The 18,238-nt window shown below is 43.0% G+C and overlaps 1 protein-coding gene across 1 annotated transcript in view; it reads left to right on the forward strand.

Annotated features, from left to right (window-relative positions):
* Positions 1–18,238, forward strand: part of rrp12 (ribosomal RNA processing 12 homolog) — a 29,220-nt gene that overhangs the window by 10,255 nt on the left and 727 nt on the right. The window contains exons 5-33 of the mRNA XM_035753881.2: positions 631–736; positions 828–944; positions 1,028–1,166; positions 1,366–1,493; positions 1,580–1,678; positions 1,816–1,907; positions 2,015–2,126; positions 2,203–2,303; positions 3,433–3,547; positions 3,632–3,774; positions 3,927–4,048; positions 4,126–4,190; positions 6,634–6,796; positions 6,947–7,101; positions 7,383–7,450; positions 7,612–7,705; positions 7,904–8,062; positions 8,161–8,241; positions 8,333–8,438; positions 8,538–8,645; positions 8,963–9,120; positions 9,238–9,329; positions 12,047–12,202; positions 12,304–12,473; positions 12,903–13,013; positions 13,360–13,409; positions 17,752–17,830; positions 17,932–17,999; positions 18,119–18,201. Coding sequence (XP_035609774.1) covers positions 631–736; positions 828–944; positions 1,028–1,166; positions 1,366–1,493; positions 1,580–1,678; positions 1,816–1,907; positions 2,015–2,126; positions 2,203–2,303; positions 3,433–3,547; positions 3,632–3,774; positions 3,927–4,048; positions 4,126–4,190; positions 6,634–6,796; positions 6,947–7,101; positions 7,383–7,450; positions 7,612–7,705; positions 7,904–8,062; positions 8,161–8,241; positions 8,333–8,438; positions 8,538–8,645; positions 8,963–9,120; positions 9,238–9,329; positions 12,047–12,202; positions 12,304–12,473; positions 12,903–13,013; positions 13,360–13,409; positions 17,752–17,830; positions 17,932–17,999; positions 18,119–18,201 — 3,240 coding nt within the window. The remainder of the gene's footprint in view (positions 1–630; positions 737–827; positions 945–1,027; positions 1,167–1,365; positions 1,494–1,579; positions 1,679–1,815; positions 1,908–2,014; positions 2,127–2,202; positions 2,304–3,432; positions 3,548–3,631; positions 3,775–3,926; positions 4,049–4,125; positions 4,191–6,633; positions 6,797–6,946; positions 7,102–7,382; positions 7,451–7,611; positions 7,706–7,903; positions 8,063–8,160; positions 8,242–8,332; positions 8,439–8,537; positions 8,646–8,962; positions 9,121–9,237; positions 9,330–12,046; positions 12,203–12,303; positions 12,474–12,902; positions 13,014–13,359; positions 13,410–17,751; positions 17,831–17,931; positions 18,000–18,118; positions 18,202–18,238) is intronic.

An 18,238-nucleotide genomic window follows, 5' to 3' on the forward strand; every position in this document is an offset into this window, starting at 1 on the left:
ATTGTCGACATTTAGAAAAATAGATCTGACATTTACCTGCTAGGGTGTGTTTTCATTTATACTGAACAAACGTGTAAATGTTTCATAAGCTGAAATAAAAGATCCCCGAAATGTTCCATATGCACAGAATGCTTATTTCTCTAAAATTTTGTGCACACATTTGTTTACATCCCTGTTAGTGCGCATCTCTCCTTTGCCAAGATTATCCATCCAACTGACAGTTGTGGCATATCAAGAAGCTGATTAAACAGCATGATCATTACACAGGTGCTCCTTGTGCTGGGGACAATAAAAGGCCAGTGTGCAATTGGAGGGACACTGCATTTGGCATGCCGACTGAAGGAATGTCCACCATAGTTGTTGCCAGAAAATTCAATGTTAATTTCTCTACCATTAGCCGCCTCCAACGTTGTTTTGGAGAATTTGGCTGTACGTCTACCGGCCCCTTTAAAAAATGTCTCCTATATCTGCCATTTCCATTACACACGTCACAATGATATTTTTTGCGACAATGCTTTTGTCAAATAAACCTGGGTCAATGGAAACCTGCCTACTGTCTTAGGTCTGACTGTGGTTTATGTGTTTTAAGTATTTGTTAAGTGATTTGAATATGTATGTGGTGTCCCTCAGGGTTCCAGCACCAGTGTTGATTTCTAAGTTCTCTGACACGGCCAAAGCTCTGATGGACGTCATGTCCACCCTGGCCAGCTCAGAGTCCGCCTCCGCACTCAGATGGGTGAGTGTGTGTGTGTGTGTGTGTGTCCGTCCGGCGGGTACCTTTTAACATAACTTTATTTAAATGTTCAATGTGTGTCTTCTTTCTCCAGATCCTGTCGTGCCTCTCCACTCTTTTGCGGAAGCAGGATGTCACAGTGTGGAGTTACCCGTCTACTCTGCAGACATACCACGGTCTACTCAGCTTCACTGTCCACAGCAAGCCCAAGGTACGCGCGCCCGCTCGCACACACAGAGAGTACCTTATATTCACAATCATTTGGCAATCAATTGTTTCCACTCTCCACCTCAGATCCGTAAAGCAGCGCAGCACGGTGTGTGTTCCATCCTGAGAGGCAGTGACTTACTGTTTACAGACAACGCCCCGACCCACCACCCTGCTGCCGCGATGGCCGCCAAGTTCTGCATCAAAGAGATTGAACAGGCAGGAGGTACAACCCCCTATTTGAATACAGAGGCAACGATTTAAGTCTGTCATTTTATTTATGAGGTCCGTTGTTTTAACTCTATACTCTCAAAGCTTTGATTGACAGGGCTTGCGGCTTGTGATTATGCAAAGCTAGAGAACTCAAATCGCCCCTACATGACCCTTTAATTAAGCTTCTCTGGATTTTTACATTTTTAATTCAGGCAGTAAGGAGGACACCACCACCCTGCACGTCCTGGGTCTCCTGAAGGACCTCATGGTCACCTTCCCTCTCAATGCCGTCAAGTCCTGCTGTGAGACTCTGCTCAGGGTGATGACCCTCAGCCACGTGGTGAGAACACGCATACCTACATACATACACACACACACACACACCTCACCTTCCCAAACTGACCTCTCCCTGCTTTCTCTCTCTAGTTGGTGACAGCATGTGCCATGCAGGCCTTCCATAAGCTGTTCAGTGGGAAACCCAACCCTGTTACCCTGTCTGCTGAACTCAATGCTCAGATCATCACGGTAAGGTCACAAAGCTAAAGTCACAGCCTGGGATCCAAAAACACCACCACATATTCATACCCCCTTTACACTGTAAACCTGGGCTGAAAATGGTTAAATGGGTTAACGGTGCTGTGTTATGTTCTTCCTCTCTTCAGGCCCTGTATGACTACCTGCCCAGTGAGAATGACTTGCAGCCTCTACTAGCCTGGCTGGCTGTAATGGAGAAAGCCCACGTTCACCTGGCCAGGTAGGGTACTGCACCCGGGAGGGTACACTACACCAGGGTACACTACACCTGCAGCAGTAAAAATATAGTTAACTGAATGTTCTCTCTCTCTCTCTCTCTCTCCTCAGTGTTCAGTCGTCTCTAAGTCTGGGTCATCTCCCTCGTCTCTTCTCCACAGCCATGTCCTGCCTCCTGTCACCTCACCCACAGGTCGTCTCTGCTGCCACCAATACACTCAAGGTAAGATACTTCAAGCTCACCACTTTGTTTACACCTACCCTGTTAAGTGGCCCTAACTGTGCTCGTGTGCTGTTAGACTCTGCTGTCGGAGTGTGTGGCTCCTCGCATGGAGGAGATCGGCCCCGTCAGCCCCACCGCTTCCTCTGGAAACCCTTCCTACGTCTGCAAGATGTTCCGGTGAGACTCACACACACTCACCTAGGGACAGTGCGCTCGCTCACTAGGGCTGGGTGATACGGCCTAAAACTTATAGCAGATTCATGTTCTCTTTTTTTTTCTCGCTAAATAAGCTTTGTTGCATAATTAAATGTATTTCAAACAGTCAGGAATAAAGTTATACCTAGGCTAAACATAAGACTTCAACCATAAGACCCACTAATAGTTTAATTGTTATATCAAAATAGTTTAACCTGTTTTTGTTTTGCAATAGTCACTGATCTGGCTTTCAAGTGTAACTAGAACCATGCACATCAGCTATTAATGACCAACTTCTGGTAGAAGGCATTATAGACAATTAATACAGGTCACATCAAGGACAAGCCCACTGAGTAGCCAGCTAATCTTTATATTTAAAGTCTAGCCAACTTTGATCTATTTGCTTGCCTACAAGGTATAACAGTTGAGCAGTTATGAATACACCCTTGTCTGTCTCCAACTGTTCGAACAACATACCCGGTTCACTTTCTTTTTAGATGTTGAAATCAAAATGGCCTACCTGGATAAGAAGAAGCTTATTTCTCAGAATGAGAACGAGTTGCCAATTCCTTACACAAATATATTTTTATGCCCAGTGCACATTTTATAAAACGCAGACTACGGCGTGTGCGCGCGCGGCATGAAATTGAGTATTATTTTTCCACAATCATGTTCATTGATACTCCTGTCTTAGTAGGCTCTGCCCAGTCCAACATTTTGGGAGTTGATAATTAAACGGGTATTGTTACGTAGGTAAAGTTTTCCTCTATTACGTTAAAATAATGTCTCGATGTCTTTCTGTGTCCATATGACCGATTTAATAAATAAATAAAATAAAAAAATATATTTTATGCCGCACCAAACCTCAAATGCAAATGGTGAGTGGAAACTGCTTGTCAGAGAGGAGGAAGGGATCTTTCGTCTCTTTGTTGTGAGTGGCAGGGGGAGGGGCTTGGTGTCTGCTAATGAAACAAAGAACGTCCTTGATTTTTTTTGCGATTTGGAACATCAAGCTAACTGACTCAAGCAGGGGTCAAGGCATAATTAAGGAGTTTATATATAGATATGTATGTTTTGATATCCAGTTTTATGCTGCCTCTGTGTATTGTAGTATCGTGGAGGAGGGTCTGTCGTATCGTTTCCACGCCTCCTGGCCGTTTGTTCTGCAGTTGCTGGGCTGCTTCTACAGAGCAGCAGGGAAACACACGCACCCGGTCATGACCAAGGTAATGCTCCCCGACAGGACCAAGTTGAAACACACACTGGCTTTGTCATGCCCAACTACTACTTAGGTACTTTGTTTCTCTCAGTCTCTCCAGTCTCTAGCGGACCTGCGCTCCACCCCCCGGTTCCCGTTCTGTGGTGAGCTGGACCTGGCTGTAGGTGGCGCTGTAGAGAGCATGGGACCTGAAGTACTGCTGACCGCTGTACCGCTCAACATCACTGGACTGGAGTATGTCTGCTACTGGGATTACTGTTTGTTACTAAGTTATAGCTGTTTATTACGTTAGTGGATTGTATTTTTTTACGGTTAGTTTGTATTGTGTCTTCAGAGTTGACCAGATTAATAATTGTGTGTGTGTGTGTGTGTGTGTGTGTTGGCAGAGACAATCTGGAGTTCCCTCGTAGTTGGTTGATCCCTGTCATACGGGATCACGTTAAGAACACGCAACTGGCTTACTACACGTCATATCTCCTGCCGCTCGCTGCCACACTCCGACAGAGAGGTAAATAATGGTTTGTGTGTGAATGGGTGTAAGCGTAAACAATGCATCGCTCATTTCTGTGCCTGTCTGTGTTGTAGCTGAGGAGCTGGAGAAGGCTGGACAGAAACTGGAGGCTAAAGTCTACAAGACACTCCAGCTGCAGGTAAGAATCTTGTTAGATTAGGTCTCCATGCGGTGAGGGTGTTCCGTTTTTATATCTGTCATTTATACCACGGCATTGCTGAATACTCCATTCTGATTGGCTAGAAAGGGTTTCTAGAGTCGGCGTTAATATATATCTCTGAAGTAGTTCCAACAATGGGTACCGTTTTACTGTTTGAAATCACTGTACCATGTAGTAGGGATGCACCGATATGACATTTTTGGCCGATGCGATATGTTCCTAGCCAAAAAACCCAATGCTGATATTTAAAAATGTAGCGGCCTTTTTAAGCATTCTAGTGCAGTTAAATGGCTGAAACACACTGACCAAAAAGTTATTTTGGTGGCATGTATGTATGTATGTCCCCATTACCAGTAAAACATGATCAAAATCTTTTTCTTTCACTTACTTGCTGTGCTTTTTCGTTTTCCGTTTGTTCTGTCGTTTCATTCTCAACGGGGATTTCATCATACATGTCAAGCAGCTCTGTCTGTCCGTGGCCTCTTTTGTCGTGGGTCCTCTTCGTCGGAGCGCACTGTCACTGTCTGTTTCCATCTTGTCCAGCTGTGTCTTAACATTTCATGTAAACCCTGTTTCTTGTCTGCATCGAAATAGCGGTCCTTGTACCGAGCATCGACCATGGTGACAACACACAGTAAAGAGGCTCAGAGAGAATGCCACCGACTCGCTTGTTCACAGCCTCTGGAAGAGTACTTTTGCGAGTTGTAACCCCACAGTCTGTCGGCAGTTTCAATGCCATGACACCGGGAATCACGTCTGCTGCAGACACAGTTGATCAGCTTATTTTTTTGAGTCAGTTGTTCGAATGGAGCTTGGAGTGTGTTCATGTTTCAAACATCTCAAATGGCATTGAACTGGCAGCAGCGGTAAGAGAACCAGCGCATTCGGCTTTCCTCAGTACGAAATCATCGTTGACTCATTGTGCTGTCAGACTCCGCATGCTCATGGGGCTGACATCGCTGGTCCAAATGTCAGTCGTGAAGCTAATAGCAGTGACGCCCATAGCAAGTAGCTCACGGATGGGTGTTTCATTGGAAACGGAGGTCCAACAACGAACATTGATTTGGGCTCCCGAGTGACACAGTGGTCTAAGACACTGCATCTCAGTGCTAGAGGCTTCACTACAGACCCTGGTTTGATTCCAGGCGGTATCACAACCGACCGTGATTGGTAGTCCCATAGGGCAGCGCACAATTGGCCAGCGTCGTCGGGGTTTGGCCGGGCTAGGCAGTCATTGTAAATAAGAATTTGTTCTTAACTGACTACTTAAATAAATGTAAAAAAATAATATTTGTTTCTAGAGACTTGTTTTTTACAGCGTCTGATGACCTTAAGATGGTGAGCTTTGAATCTGATTTTCTCTGGTCCCTCTTTTACTATGTTGCAGTCATGACGCAAGTTGCGCTCGTTCTCTCATCCTCCCAACATGCTGTTACGTTTAACCAGCTGTTTTCAGTTGAATTTGGTTGTCATATTGGCAGAGTTTCCTGACTCCTGGCGAGACAGGAACTTTTTCCTGTACCAGCCGAAATCGCTCATCTGCATAGGCTACTTGTTATGGATGTGTCCACATAAATGTCACTAGAAAACAGCTTAAGCCAATGCTGTTAATCTAGCGGCACTGTTTGACGTGACTTTGTTAGCTGTGATTGGCTAGCTAGAAGACAATGAAAAATAATGCTTCCAGCCTGCGTAGCAATCGAATATTATAATTAACTACTGGTGCACGTCTCCAGAAACCTTTTACCAAAATAACAAATGGCCAGTCCGCTTCTCTAGCAATCTAACCAATAAAACGAATGACCAGGTTTTAGTGGAAGGATGAAATGGTATGAATTTACTTACCGACTGAAAGTATTGATAAAAGTCGATTCGACCAGTAAATTTGTGCTTTAGTTTTGTTTGGCAACCTTGGTATGGGTGGAATAAACCGCTCCTCATCGTCCATTATCCCCCCCCCTCCCCAAAAGGACAGTGTCAGTGTTGATCCCATACATACCTACCAGACTTGAGTGTTGTCTCTCTCCTTGCATCCCTGTCAAAGCTATTGTGTACTTCCTGTCATAGCTGTACTACTCCTACTTAGGCCATGTTTAACGGATGCCCCTCATTTTTCTTAATAAAACACAAAAATTGCTTCCAGTAAAGAGAGACAGAACTTTCTCAAATTATGGCTGAACTATGCCTCTTAAACTCATATCTCTTAATTAGGCTGCTAGGTTTTGACTATAATTATTATTACTTTTTCGCTTGCCTCACTTTAAAAACAACATTCAATACAATTTGTATGGCCTCTTGGTGTTGTGTGTCCCTGTCACATCTGCACCATGATAAGGTGTTTAGTTTTCTCCCGGTGATATGGTGTGTTCTGTGTGTGGCCATTCCTGGACCGTACTCACTGGTGTGTTTCTGCTCCCGTCAGATCTGGACCATGCTGCCAGGGTTCTGTGTGGGGCCCTTGGACCTGCTGGTGTCGTTTAAAGGTGTAGCAAGGGCACTGGGCATGGCCATCAACGAACGGCCTGACCTACGACTGACCATCTGCCAGGCCATACGCACACTCATCACCAAGAGCTGTAACACCGGTACACGCACGCACACAAACATAAAGTCTAGACATTAGCTCAAGTTTCTCATCATGTGATGATAGTTCCCAGAACCTCCTCTATTACACACACACACACGCGCTATGTAGGTCAGTTGCTAAACGCTCCTCTGCTATGTTCCCCCTGTAGAAGAGGAGAAGGCGGAGGTGGGGCGTTTTGCTAAGAACTTCCTGCCCATCCTGTTCAACGTGTTCAGCCAGCAGCCTGCTCCTGGAGACATTAGCCCCTACAGGATGGCTGTCCTAGACACCATTAAAGTCTACCTGACTGTCACAGACCCACAGGTACACACTCTGGCTCCTTAACGATCACAATTGTTCTTTTGATTTCCTCGCCTCCTTCTCAAAACGCAATGGAGGACAAGTTCCAAAATTCCTCTCCTCTGACTTTTCCTCCCCTGAGTTTTGAGAAGGCGAGAAGAGAAGATTCATGGAATCTAGGAAAAACTGAGAGAGCCTCTTTCATGCTCATTCATTTAGAGACCCACACCTCCATGCCTCAACAAAATGCCTTTAAAAAATGTACGTTTTGTCTCCTCCTGGTGGTGTAATGTTTTACCTCTCAGATGGTGTGTACCTTCCTATCGAAAGCTACAGAAAGACTCAGCAGCCCAGACAGCACTGAGTTCATACGGTAGGAATGTGCTTAGTTAGTTGTGTTTGGAGTGAATTATAAGATTACATTTCTGTATTACAATTGAATTGCCAATTACATTACTGTACACTGCCAATACCACATTCCTATTAACATTTAACAAAATGAAATCAAAATCTCACATCTGTGTCTCCCCCCAGGTTGTCTGTCATGGACCTGATGGTTGCCATGGCACCCTGTGTAGATGAGGTCACAATGAGTCAGACCTTTGAGCTGATTAGGCCATACCTGGAGGTTAGGACACGTGACATTTTGACTGCGCAAAGTTGTGGAGATGTTTTCCAAACCAGCCATATTATTTTAAATGCTAAACACGTCACTTTTAAAAGTGCGTAATATATTGTTTAGATTACCAGGAGTTGAATAACAGATTTATTTCCCCCTCCCCCCACCGCTCATACGTGTTTCCCTTTCTGATTTTTGGGTGTGTAGAATAAGGAGCCACACATGCAGAAGAAGGCATACCGCGTATTGGAGGAGATGTGCGGTGGAGAGAGGGAGGAGTGTAGATCTTTCGTTCTCTCTCACCTGGAGACGCTCAAACACGTTCTGCTGGGGACACTGAAGAATGCTTCATCTCCCGCCAAGAGGGTAAGACTGTGTGTCCTCGCCCTTAACTGAGTGCAAGGACGGCTCAACCAGCTTAATTTTTGTCTAACTCTCCCTCTCGTTCCCTTTTCCTCTCTCAGCCCAGACTAAAGTGTCTTATCCACATTGTGAAACAGCTGAGTGATGAACACAGAGACTTCATCACTGCCCTGCTACCAGAGGTATACACACACACACACACATACACATACACACGCGCACACATACTCACGCTAGCACTCACACACTTACACTATTCTTTAACTCTCCTAGGTGATCATATGTACTAAGGAGGTGTCAGTGGGAGCTCGTAAGAACGCCTACACTCTACTGGTGGAGATAGGAAACGCTTTTATCAGGTTCTGTGGAGATGCCAAAGGTAAGGATTACTCGACCAGAGGCGTTTGGTTAGGCTTACATGTCCTCTAGATTCTTACTATCACGTAGAGTTACTCCCCGTCTTTCTGTCCCTCTGTAGAAGCCTTGGAGCAGTACCTACTGTTGGTCTACGTGGGGCTGACCGGCTCGGTCACGATGATCACATGTACAGTCCTGGCTCTCACCAGACTGGTCTTTGAGTACAAAGGTAAATCCCCTGACACTGTTTACAGGGTGTGTTTATGGTGTGTTTATGTCCCTCTAGTTCAGGGCGTTCAAACTTGTTTCATGGGGGTTCGAGTGTCTGTTTTTTATTCATTCTTTCCTTTCAATTTGTATCCAATTAAGATGTAGGGAACCAGGTGAGGGGTCTTCCTAACTCATCAGTGACCTTAGTTGATCAATCTAGTACATGGGAGGAGTGAAAATCGCAGACACTCGGCCCTCCGTGGCATGAGTTTGACAGCCCTGCTCTAGCTGATTTCATCACTGGCGCAGCTGTTACAAAGTGTGTGTGCGTGTCAGACTCTATAGACATGGGATCGATGGAGCACCTCCTACACAACGTGTGCCTGCTGCTGACGTCTCGGACCAGGGAGATTGTGAAAGCAGCGCTCAGCTTCGTCAAGGTCATCCTCTTCGTCATGGACCCCAAGACGCTGGCTGGACACGTCACTGTGATGGTAGGGTTGTGTGCGGTTTGTTGGGTTTCTGGGTCTGTGTAGCAGAAAAACCACTTATGTTGGTGCTGAAGTTGGTTTGCAGACCTTTGCTTGAACATGGTTGTGTGTCTCTCTCAGATGGAGGGTGTTGGGAACATCAAGGATGACGTTAGAAGACACTTCAGGACGAAACTGAAAAACATTTTCACCAAGTTCATCAGGAAGTTTGGGTAAGTTTAGGAAACATATTTGATTTGACACTTTTCACTCTAGTTTGCTTGCTAGATGATTAGCCTTATGTGGATCTGAGTTGAAGAGTGGCATGCTGTAGCTGTTTTTATCAATACCCACATGGCAGTAATGGACAGGGACATATTGTACACACATTGGCATAGATGTTCCATATCCTGTATGATGCGTGTTTTGTCCGAGGTACTTGGTACACCCCTAATAATGTCGTCATTCACACAAGGGGCACGTCTGAGACCTCTCTCTCTCACACACACACACACACACACACAGTCAGTTCTCTGAGCCAGTAGATAATCTTTGGGAGGGATGTGCGAGACGGACTGATTTTAAGTGAATTAATAAAGTTTGTGGCAATACGCTTTGCATATTTTGCGGGCGTTTCACAAAGAACGAGGGGAGTTTATTGATGTTAGCTTCAACTGTAAGCTAAGGAAGGTTAGACGGCCAAGCTGAAATCTATCGGTATCGCCTTGCATTGTGAAGGCATTTTTCTTCTAACAGTTTCTGCATGCCGTGTCGCATTATTCACTCATGCTGCACAGAAGGGGGACATCGGCTGCGCTGATAGACTGACTTGATCCGTGAGACACAGTTGACATTACCGGCAGCAACAAAATCTAGTACCGAAAACGTATTTCATGTTCAGTATTGGAAAAGGTACAGAAGTTTCCGTACGCCGTTCAACACTACATGGACATATGGTTTACATTGTTTTCATGCTCATCAAGCCATTGTGACCACGCTTGCCCTATGGATGGGGGCATTGCCATGGTAGCCAAAATACCGGCCTGCCCCACATTTTTATAGATGACTTTAAGCATTATGGGATGTTAGTCGGGGATGTTATACCAACCTACAGGGGTTCTAAAATCCACAAATCGAATGGCTAAATGATCCATGGTATGACCATCTTACAACAATTCCATATGTTACCTAGATATCGCGAACCAAGGATGTAGACTTAACTCCGGAACCACACCTGTGTGGAAGTATCTGCTTTCAACATACACTACCGGTCAAAAGTTTTAGAACACCTACTCATTCAAGGTTTTAATTTTTTACCATTTTCTACATTGTAGAATAATAGTGAAGACATGAAAACTATGAAGTAACACATCAGCACTCCATCAGTCTCCTTCTTGGTCAAATAGCCCATACTAAGCATGGAGGTGTGTTGGGTCATTGTCCTGTTGAAAATCCAATGATAGTCCCACTAAGCCCAAACCAGATGGGATGGCGTATCGCTGCAGAATGCTATGGTAGCCATGCTGGTTAAGTGTGCCTTAAATTCTAAATAAATCAGTGTCACCCGCATAGCACTCCCACACCATAACACCACCTCCTCCATGCTTCACAGTGGGAAATGCACATGCAGAGATCTGTTCACCCACACCCAAAATCTCCAATTTGGACTCCAGACCAAAGGACAAATTTCTACCGGTCTAATGTCCATTGCTTGTGTTTCTTGGCCCAAGCAAGTCTCTTCTTCTTACTGGTTTCTTTGCAGCAATTCAACCATGAAGGCCTGATAGTGCTTGATGGTTTTTGCGACAGCACTTGAAGATACTTTCAAAGTTCTTGAAATGTTCCATATTGACTGACCTTCATGTCTTAAAGTGATGATCGACTGTCGTTATCTCTTTGCTTATTTGAGCGGTTCTTGCCATAATATGGACTTGGCCTTTTACCAAATAGAGGTATGTTCTGTATACCTCCCCACCTTGTCACAACACAACTGATTGGGTCAAACGCATTAAGAAGGAAAGAATTTCCACAAATTAACTTAAGGCACACCTGTTAATTGAAATGCATTCCAGGTGACTACCACATGAAGCTGGTTGGGAGAATGCCAAGAGTGTGCAAAGCTGTCATCAAGGCAATGGGTGGCTACTTTGACGAATCTCAAAAATAAAATATATTTGTATTTGTTTAACACTTTTTTTTGGTTACTACATATGTGTTATTTCATAGTTTTGATGTCTTCACTATTATTATATAATGTAGAAAATGGTAAAAATAAAGAAAACCCCTTAAATGAGTAGGTGTTCTAAAACTTTTGACCGATAGTGTATACTGAAAAAAATATATATAAACACAACATGTAAAGTGTTGGTCCCATGTTTCATGAGTTGAAATAAAAGATCCCAGAAATGTTCCATACGCACAAGAAGATTTACTCTGAAATGTTGTGCACACATTTGTTTATCCCCGTTAGTGAGTATTTCTCCTTTGCCTGTATAATCCATCCACTTGATAGGTGTGGCATAGCAAGAAGCTGATTAAATCATGTGAAATACATTGATTAGGGCCGAATTCCTTTTATTTTGACTGATTTCCTGATATGAACTTTAACTTGGTATAATTGTTGCATTTCTATTTTTGTTCAGTGTACTTTATGTTCCCTCATTTACTCAAGTGTTTCCATTATTTTCGCAGTTACCTGCACGTTATAAAACATTCAAGTTAAAAAACAAGTGAAATCCATGACTACATTGACTACATTGTGAAGAGGACTGGCCACCCCTCATAGCCTGGTTTCTTCCTAGGTTTTGGCCTTTTCTAGGGAGTTTTTCCTAATCACTGTGCTTCTACACCTGCATTGCTTGCGGTTTGGGGTTTTAGGCTCAGTTTCTGTACAGCACTTTGAGATAGCCCTTCTTACATCAGCTGATATATAAATACATTTGATTTGTAGGTTTGAGTTGGTGAAAAGCAAGCTGCCTGCGGAGCATCATAAGGTGTTGGTGAACATCCGTAAGGCTGAGGCCAGAACCAAGAGATCAAGACTGGCAGACGAAGACCACGACGACTCAGACAGCGGGGACGACAAGCCAAAAGCCAGGGGAGCGAGGTATACACACGCTACACTACTCTTGACTCCGTAATACACATCTTAACATTCGATTTGTGACTCTCTCTTCATCACTTCTTCTGTCCTCTTCCCTCCCTCAGTATTGAGGAGATCTTGGCCGAGTCGGACTCTGATATGTCAGATGACGAAAGGCCTAAGGGCGCTAAGACCCAGAAGCCCACAAAGCAGAAGGGGCGGGCCTGGCTGAAGGAGGGACAGGGAGACGAACCACTCAACTTCCTGGATCCCACTGTCTCCCAGAGGGTCTTGGGTAATGGAGCCTTTACTCTCAACTTTGTGGTGTTGAAACTACAACTGTGTATCATTCCAGGGAGCGTATTTCCTTCCCTTTGGTCATTCAGATCAGGATGAAACGTCTGGAACTACTGCTAACATCCACCCAGTTGTCTCCGATCAACAAAGAGAAGTGATCGAGGGAAGGAAGGATTGTCTGGAATGAAATATGACTAATATTGATCTAGATTTGTTCATTAGGACATGCAAAGGAAAATGTTTTCAACAATTTGCGATATGAAAATGAGCTGTTCTTATTCGACAAGTCAATGTAGTTTCTTGCTGTTGATGTCAGTTTTCTTTTTGGTGCTTAATGATCACGACCCATGGTTTTTGGTAGACGGGGAGATTAATTGTTTTGTATGGAGAGTGTATGTATTGACCTGGGAGTGTGTGTGTGTTTCAGCCACCAACCCAGACATGAAGAAGAGGGCAAAAGTTCAGCACAACTTCAAGGTCACGTCAGACGGAAGACTCATCATCAAAGAGGACAATGACGAGGGAGACAAGACTAAAGGTCACACACACACACACAGACACCCAAACTCACTCTTTGTTATGGGAGGAGAGAGAGAAGTGATCTGAAATTCTCTTCAACCACATTTTCATCTACAACTAATTTAAAATAAAATATATACTTTATCTTCCAGTTTGTGGAAATGAAAATGAGTATTTTGCCTTCACCCACATTACTCAATCTCTACATCTAGTAATAGTCTATCATAACCTGCTTCTGCTTTCTCTTTGCGGTCCAGGTTGGGTTACTGTGTAGCTAAATTATGATGTGAAAAGGGCTTTATATATCCACGAATCCATCTTTTTTTGTTCACATTTCAGTATGATGTTTCTCTCTTCCCTTACAGATGACGAGGGAGAGATGAAAGACATTCTGGAGGAGGCTGGAGTCAAGAGTGTGAGTATCCATCAGTGTTGCCTACTGATTTTCCACGTTACCATGGGATCTGTGCTCACTGTGGCGACTTCCTAGACGCGGTACACGACCTCCCCACGTCCCGAATAAAGCTCCTTTCATGTTGTAGCATCGGGACAATATGCACAAACACTCGTGAAACTGGCTTCATCGGAGGGATTATACAACCTGTTAAATGTGTCTACCCGAAAGTCCACTCAAGCCACATTTTCACTTAGGCTGCATTTACACAGGCAGCCTAATTCCGATCTTTTGCCACTAAATTGGTCTTTTGACAAATCATTTGATAATTGTGCAACATGTTAGAATTGGGCTGCCCATGGAAACACATTGCCATTAATTAGGTTGGATAAAGTTAGGATTTGCCACTAAATGAATATCATTGTGTAAGAAGTTGCCTGCTGAGATTACTGACACAAGGGTGGGAAGAGTACTGAATATTGTACTTATGGTAGAAGTACAGTTTAACCTCATTCGATGTAATGGCAAAACGTAGATTTCCGCCTAAATAGACATACCCAAAGGTACATGCTATTCATGTGTAATTACATGATTCGGACATGCAAAAACTTGGTATATATTTGGAAAGAAACATCTGGGAGATTATGAGGAAATGATAGGAGTTACAGTTGAAGTCGGAATTTTACATACACTTAGGTTGGAGTCATTAAAACTAGTTTTTTTTCAACCACTCCACAAATTTCTTGTTAACAAACTATTGTTTTGGCAAGTCTGTTAGGATATCTACTTTGGCATGACACAAGTAATTTATCCAACAATTGTTTACAGACAGTGAGTTATAAGTCAAATAATCTATCACAATTCCAGTGGGTCAGAAGTTTACATACACTAAGTTGACTGCACCTTTAAACATCTTGGAAAATTCCAGAAAATGATGTCATGGCTTTAGAAGCTTCTGACACAATTTGAGTCAATTGGAGGTGTACCTGTGGATGTATTTCAAGGCCTCCCTTCAAACTCACTGTCTCTTTGCTTGACATCATGGGGAAATCAAAAGAAATTAGCAAAGACTTCACACAAAATATTGTAGACCGCCACAAGTCTGGTTCATCCTTGGGAGCAATTTCCAAACACCTGAAGGTACCACGTTCATCTGTACAAACAATAGTATGCCAGTATAAACACCATGGGACCACACAGCCGTCATACCGCTCAGGAAAGAGAGGCGTTCTGTCTCCTCGAGATGAATGTGCTTTAGTACGAAAAGCACGAATCAATCTCAGAACAGCAGCAAAGGACCTTGTGAAGATGCTGGAGGAAACAGGTACAAAAGTATCTATATCCACAGTAAAAACGAGTCCTATATTGACATAAACTGAAAGGCTGCTCAGCAAGGAAGAAGCCACTGCTCCAAAACCGCCATAAAAAAACAGACTATGGTTTGCAACTGCACATGGAGACAAAGATCGTACTTTTTGGAGAAATGTCCTCTGGTCTGATGAAACAAAAATAGAACTGTTTGGCCATAATGACCATCATTATGTTTGGAGGAAAAGGGGGAGGCTTGCAAGCCGAAGAACACCATCCCACCCATGAAGCACGGGGTGGCAGCATCATGTTGTGGGGGTGCTTTGCTGCAGGAGGGACTGGTGCACTTCACAAAATAGATGGCATCATGAGGAAAGAAAATGATGTGGATATATTGACGCAACATCTCAAGACATTTAGTCGGGAAGTTTAAGCTTGTTTGCAAATGGGTCTTCCAAATGGACAATGACCCCAAGCATTCTTCCAAAGTTGTGGCACAATTGCTTAAGGACAACAAAGTCAAGGTATTGGAGTCGCCATCACAAAGCCCTGACCTCAATCCTAGAAAATTTGTGGGCAGAACTGAAAAAGAAATGTTTAAAGGCAATGCTTCCAAATACTAATTGAGTGTATGTAAACTTCTGACCCACTGGGAATGTGATGAAAGAAATAAAAGCTGAAATAAATAGTTCTCTACTTTTATTCTGACATTTCACATTCTTAAAATAAAGTGGTGATCCTAACTGACCTAAGACCGAGAATTATTTTCTATTAAATGTCAGGAATTGTGAAACACCGTAGCCAAATACATTTAAACTTAAGTTTATGTAAACTTCCATATGTCCACAGTTTCTGGTTAGGGTTGATTCTAATAGTCACAGTGGGTACATCTCCTATACACTTCCTGATAAACTCAGTCACCGTATCAGTGTATTCATCCATGTTATTCTCAGATGCTACCCGGAACATATCCCAGTCCGCGTGATCAAAACAATCTTGAAGCGTGGATTCCGATTGGTCAGACTAGCGTTGAATATTCCTTTTTCAAACTCCCGAAAATGCCTAAACATGTAGCCTAGACATATCCAATGTATTGTCCCCACATACAAATGAACTGTTTCTAAAGAAAGAACATATAAAAGCAACAGATATATACACACAACAATATATAAAAATGTCTTATCAACTTGGTTACACACGTGTCCTTCACTAAAAAAGGTGCAAGAATAGAAATAAGCTGAACTATTTACAAATGGCTTTTGTTTTGCATCAAAAGTGTAAATAGATTAGATTCCACTTTCACCATACCATGTGCATGTTGTGACTTGTCTCTTGGCATGCGAGTTGGATAGTGGCACTCACCTTGAGTGTTGATTTGGGCCCCCAATTCAGCCATTCCCAACACCAACTGCTCTCGGAAAGCCAACTGGGAAAGAGGGGTTTGACCTTTTTGCTTTGGTCATCTACTTGTGGAGAATTAAAGCTATTTTATTGTAGCAATGTCCACAAAGTGTTGAAATAGTCTACTATTTCCTGGTCTTGTGGAGGACCTGGTAGTAATGCAAATAGAAGCACAAATAAACAATGGTCATGAGAGTTTAGTGGCCTCTCCAAAGTTACAAGGATGAAACGGCATACAGTGAACTAATATGAAACATGGACAATAACTACTTTGGAATTATATAACATTGAAATGACTTGTTACATAGGCCTATGTAAACTAAATCAAAAGCGCAAAATGCAGACAACTTAACTCTAAAAGGGGATCCAATCCTCCTGGAAAGCAATTGGCCAAGTCGAAATCCTCGTATTTTTCACGTTTTTCCCCCTCTCCTTGAGAAGCCATCTTTTATGCTAAAGCGATGTCACTTTAATTTCAGTCTGTTTACATTGTTAATGTAGCGTGCTCTGTGAGTCTTGTCTCTGAGCCAGGTAGCAATATTTTGCATTACGCATAAAAGGTTCCAGGCCTTGCTTTGTCCCACCCAGGTGAACTGCATATCCCTGGAAAGCTTATCTCATTGGCTACAAAACTGTCAATGTGCCATAACCAATCCCCTGTGTAATGGATGCCTACAGTGTGTAAGCAAGCAACACATTTTTGATGCGCAAAGATATAGTCACTCGGTGGACATTCAATGTTGCTATTAAGTCATACATCTTCCGATAACATTGTCAATATGTTAGATTTGTTCCTACCAACCTAAGGATTCATTTGATACCCCCATGTTGCTATCGGTCAAACACAGACCAAATCGAAGCTTACCTTGTAAGATGTTTGTTGAAAACGTTGAGCAAAATAAACATTTTGACTCTTGGGGCTGGTGATCAATAACTAGGTCACAGGCAGACAAATAATATATTCCCATGATTTGTGGAGTCCTGGCTGTCGCTGTGTATCAACGTATTCAGTGTTTATTTTGTTTATGCTTCACAAAACTAACCGGAATGTAGGTAGCAGCCATCTTGAAATTAGGTCATCGGCTCGGCCTCCCCTTTATATATTTGTATGCCAAAATATATGGTTGTAAATCACACCCAAGATTTAATTAAGATTAAAATTAAATTAATGTACAGTAGGAACTAGGTTCATTTATTTTATCAGTTGTAAACAGGGCACATCTGTATGTTAAAAAAAAAAAAAAGCTATTCAAATGTAAATAAAAAAAATCTATAGAAAATAAAGTGCATAAACAAAGTTGCCAGACTTCAATATTCTTCAGACTCGAGAAATAAACAATTGTAATTATTTCAACCATCAATCACTCATTCACTCCTCTGTTACTTTTTAATGTCATGGAACCGGCTGATATTCACTCAAACACCCATTTACACTCTTTCCCTCACTCACAAGCTCCCCCACTCACCAGGGTGGAAAGAGTACTGAAAAATCCCACTCAAGTAGAATAACTGTTACTGACAAAAAAAAATACTTGAGTACCAGTACTCGTAAAAGCTACCCTGACAGTAACAAGAGTATTTGAAATGTGTTACTTCCTACCTCTGCTGACACAACTTCTGAAACCTCTGAACCCCCCATCTCTTTCTCTCTTAGATAAAGACTAAGAGGAGGACATTCCGGGATGGTCACTACGATGACGACATGGAGATTGAACCCCAGCTGAAATACAAAGGTACAGCTGACTATAAGTCTGTCTCTATTTGTCTGTGTTTTCTGGTTGCTGGTCTCAGCCGTCTCTTGTGTGTATGCATTCATGCAAGTTCTTTCTTTCAGCTGGAGGCTCGGGGATCCACAGACCTCTGGGTGGGAGCAGAGACCTGGGGGGAGACTACAAGGCCAAGGTGACACATGCACACAGGCTGAAGTGTGTTTAGGTTGATTTCAAGCGGGGACTATTGGTCAGCTCTTTGTTGAATCTCCACAAGGCTGAAGTGTGTTTTTTTTTGTTTTTTTTCTCCAGAAGGGTAAAGGAGATGTGAAGAGGAAAGGAAAGGTTGATCCATATGCCTACATTCCTCTGAGGAAAGCACAGCTCAACCGCAGGTAAACACATAGCAATGAACTAGTAATAAACATTGTA

Source organism: Oncorhynchus keta, chromosome 36 (genome assembly GCF_023373465.1).
Source record: "Oncorhynchus keta strain PuntledgeMale-10-30-2019 chromosome 36, Oket_V2, whole genome shotgun sequence".
Classification (NCBI taxonomy): Eukaryota; Metazoa; Chordata; class Actinopteri; order Salmoniformes; family Salmonidae; genus Oncorhynchus; species Oncorhynchus keta.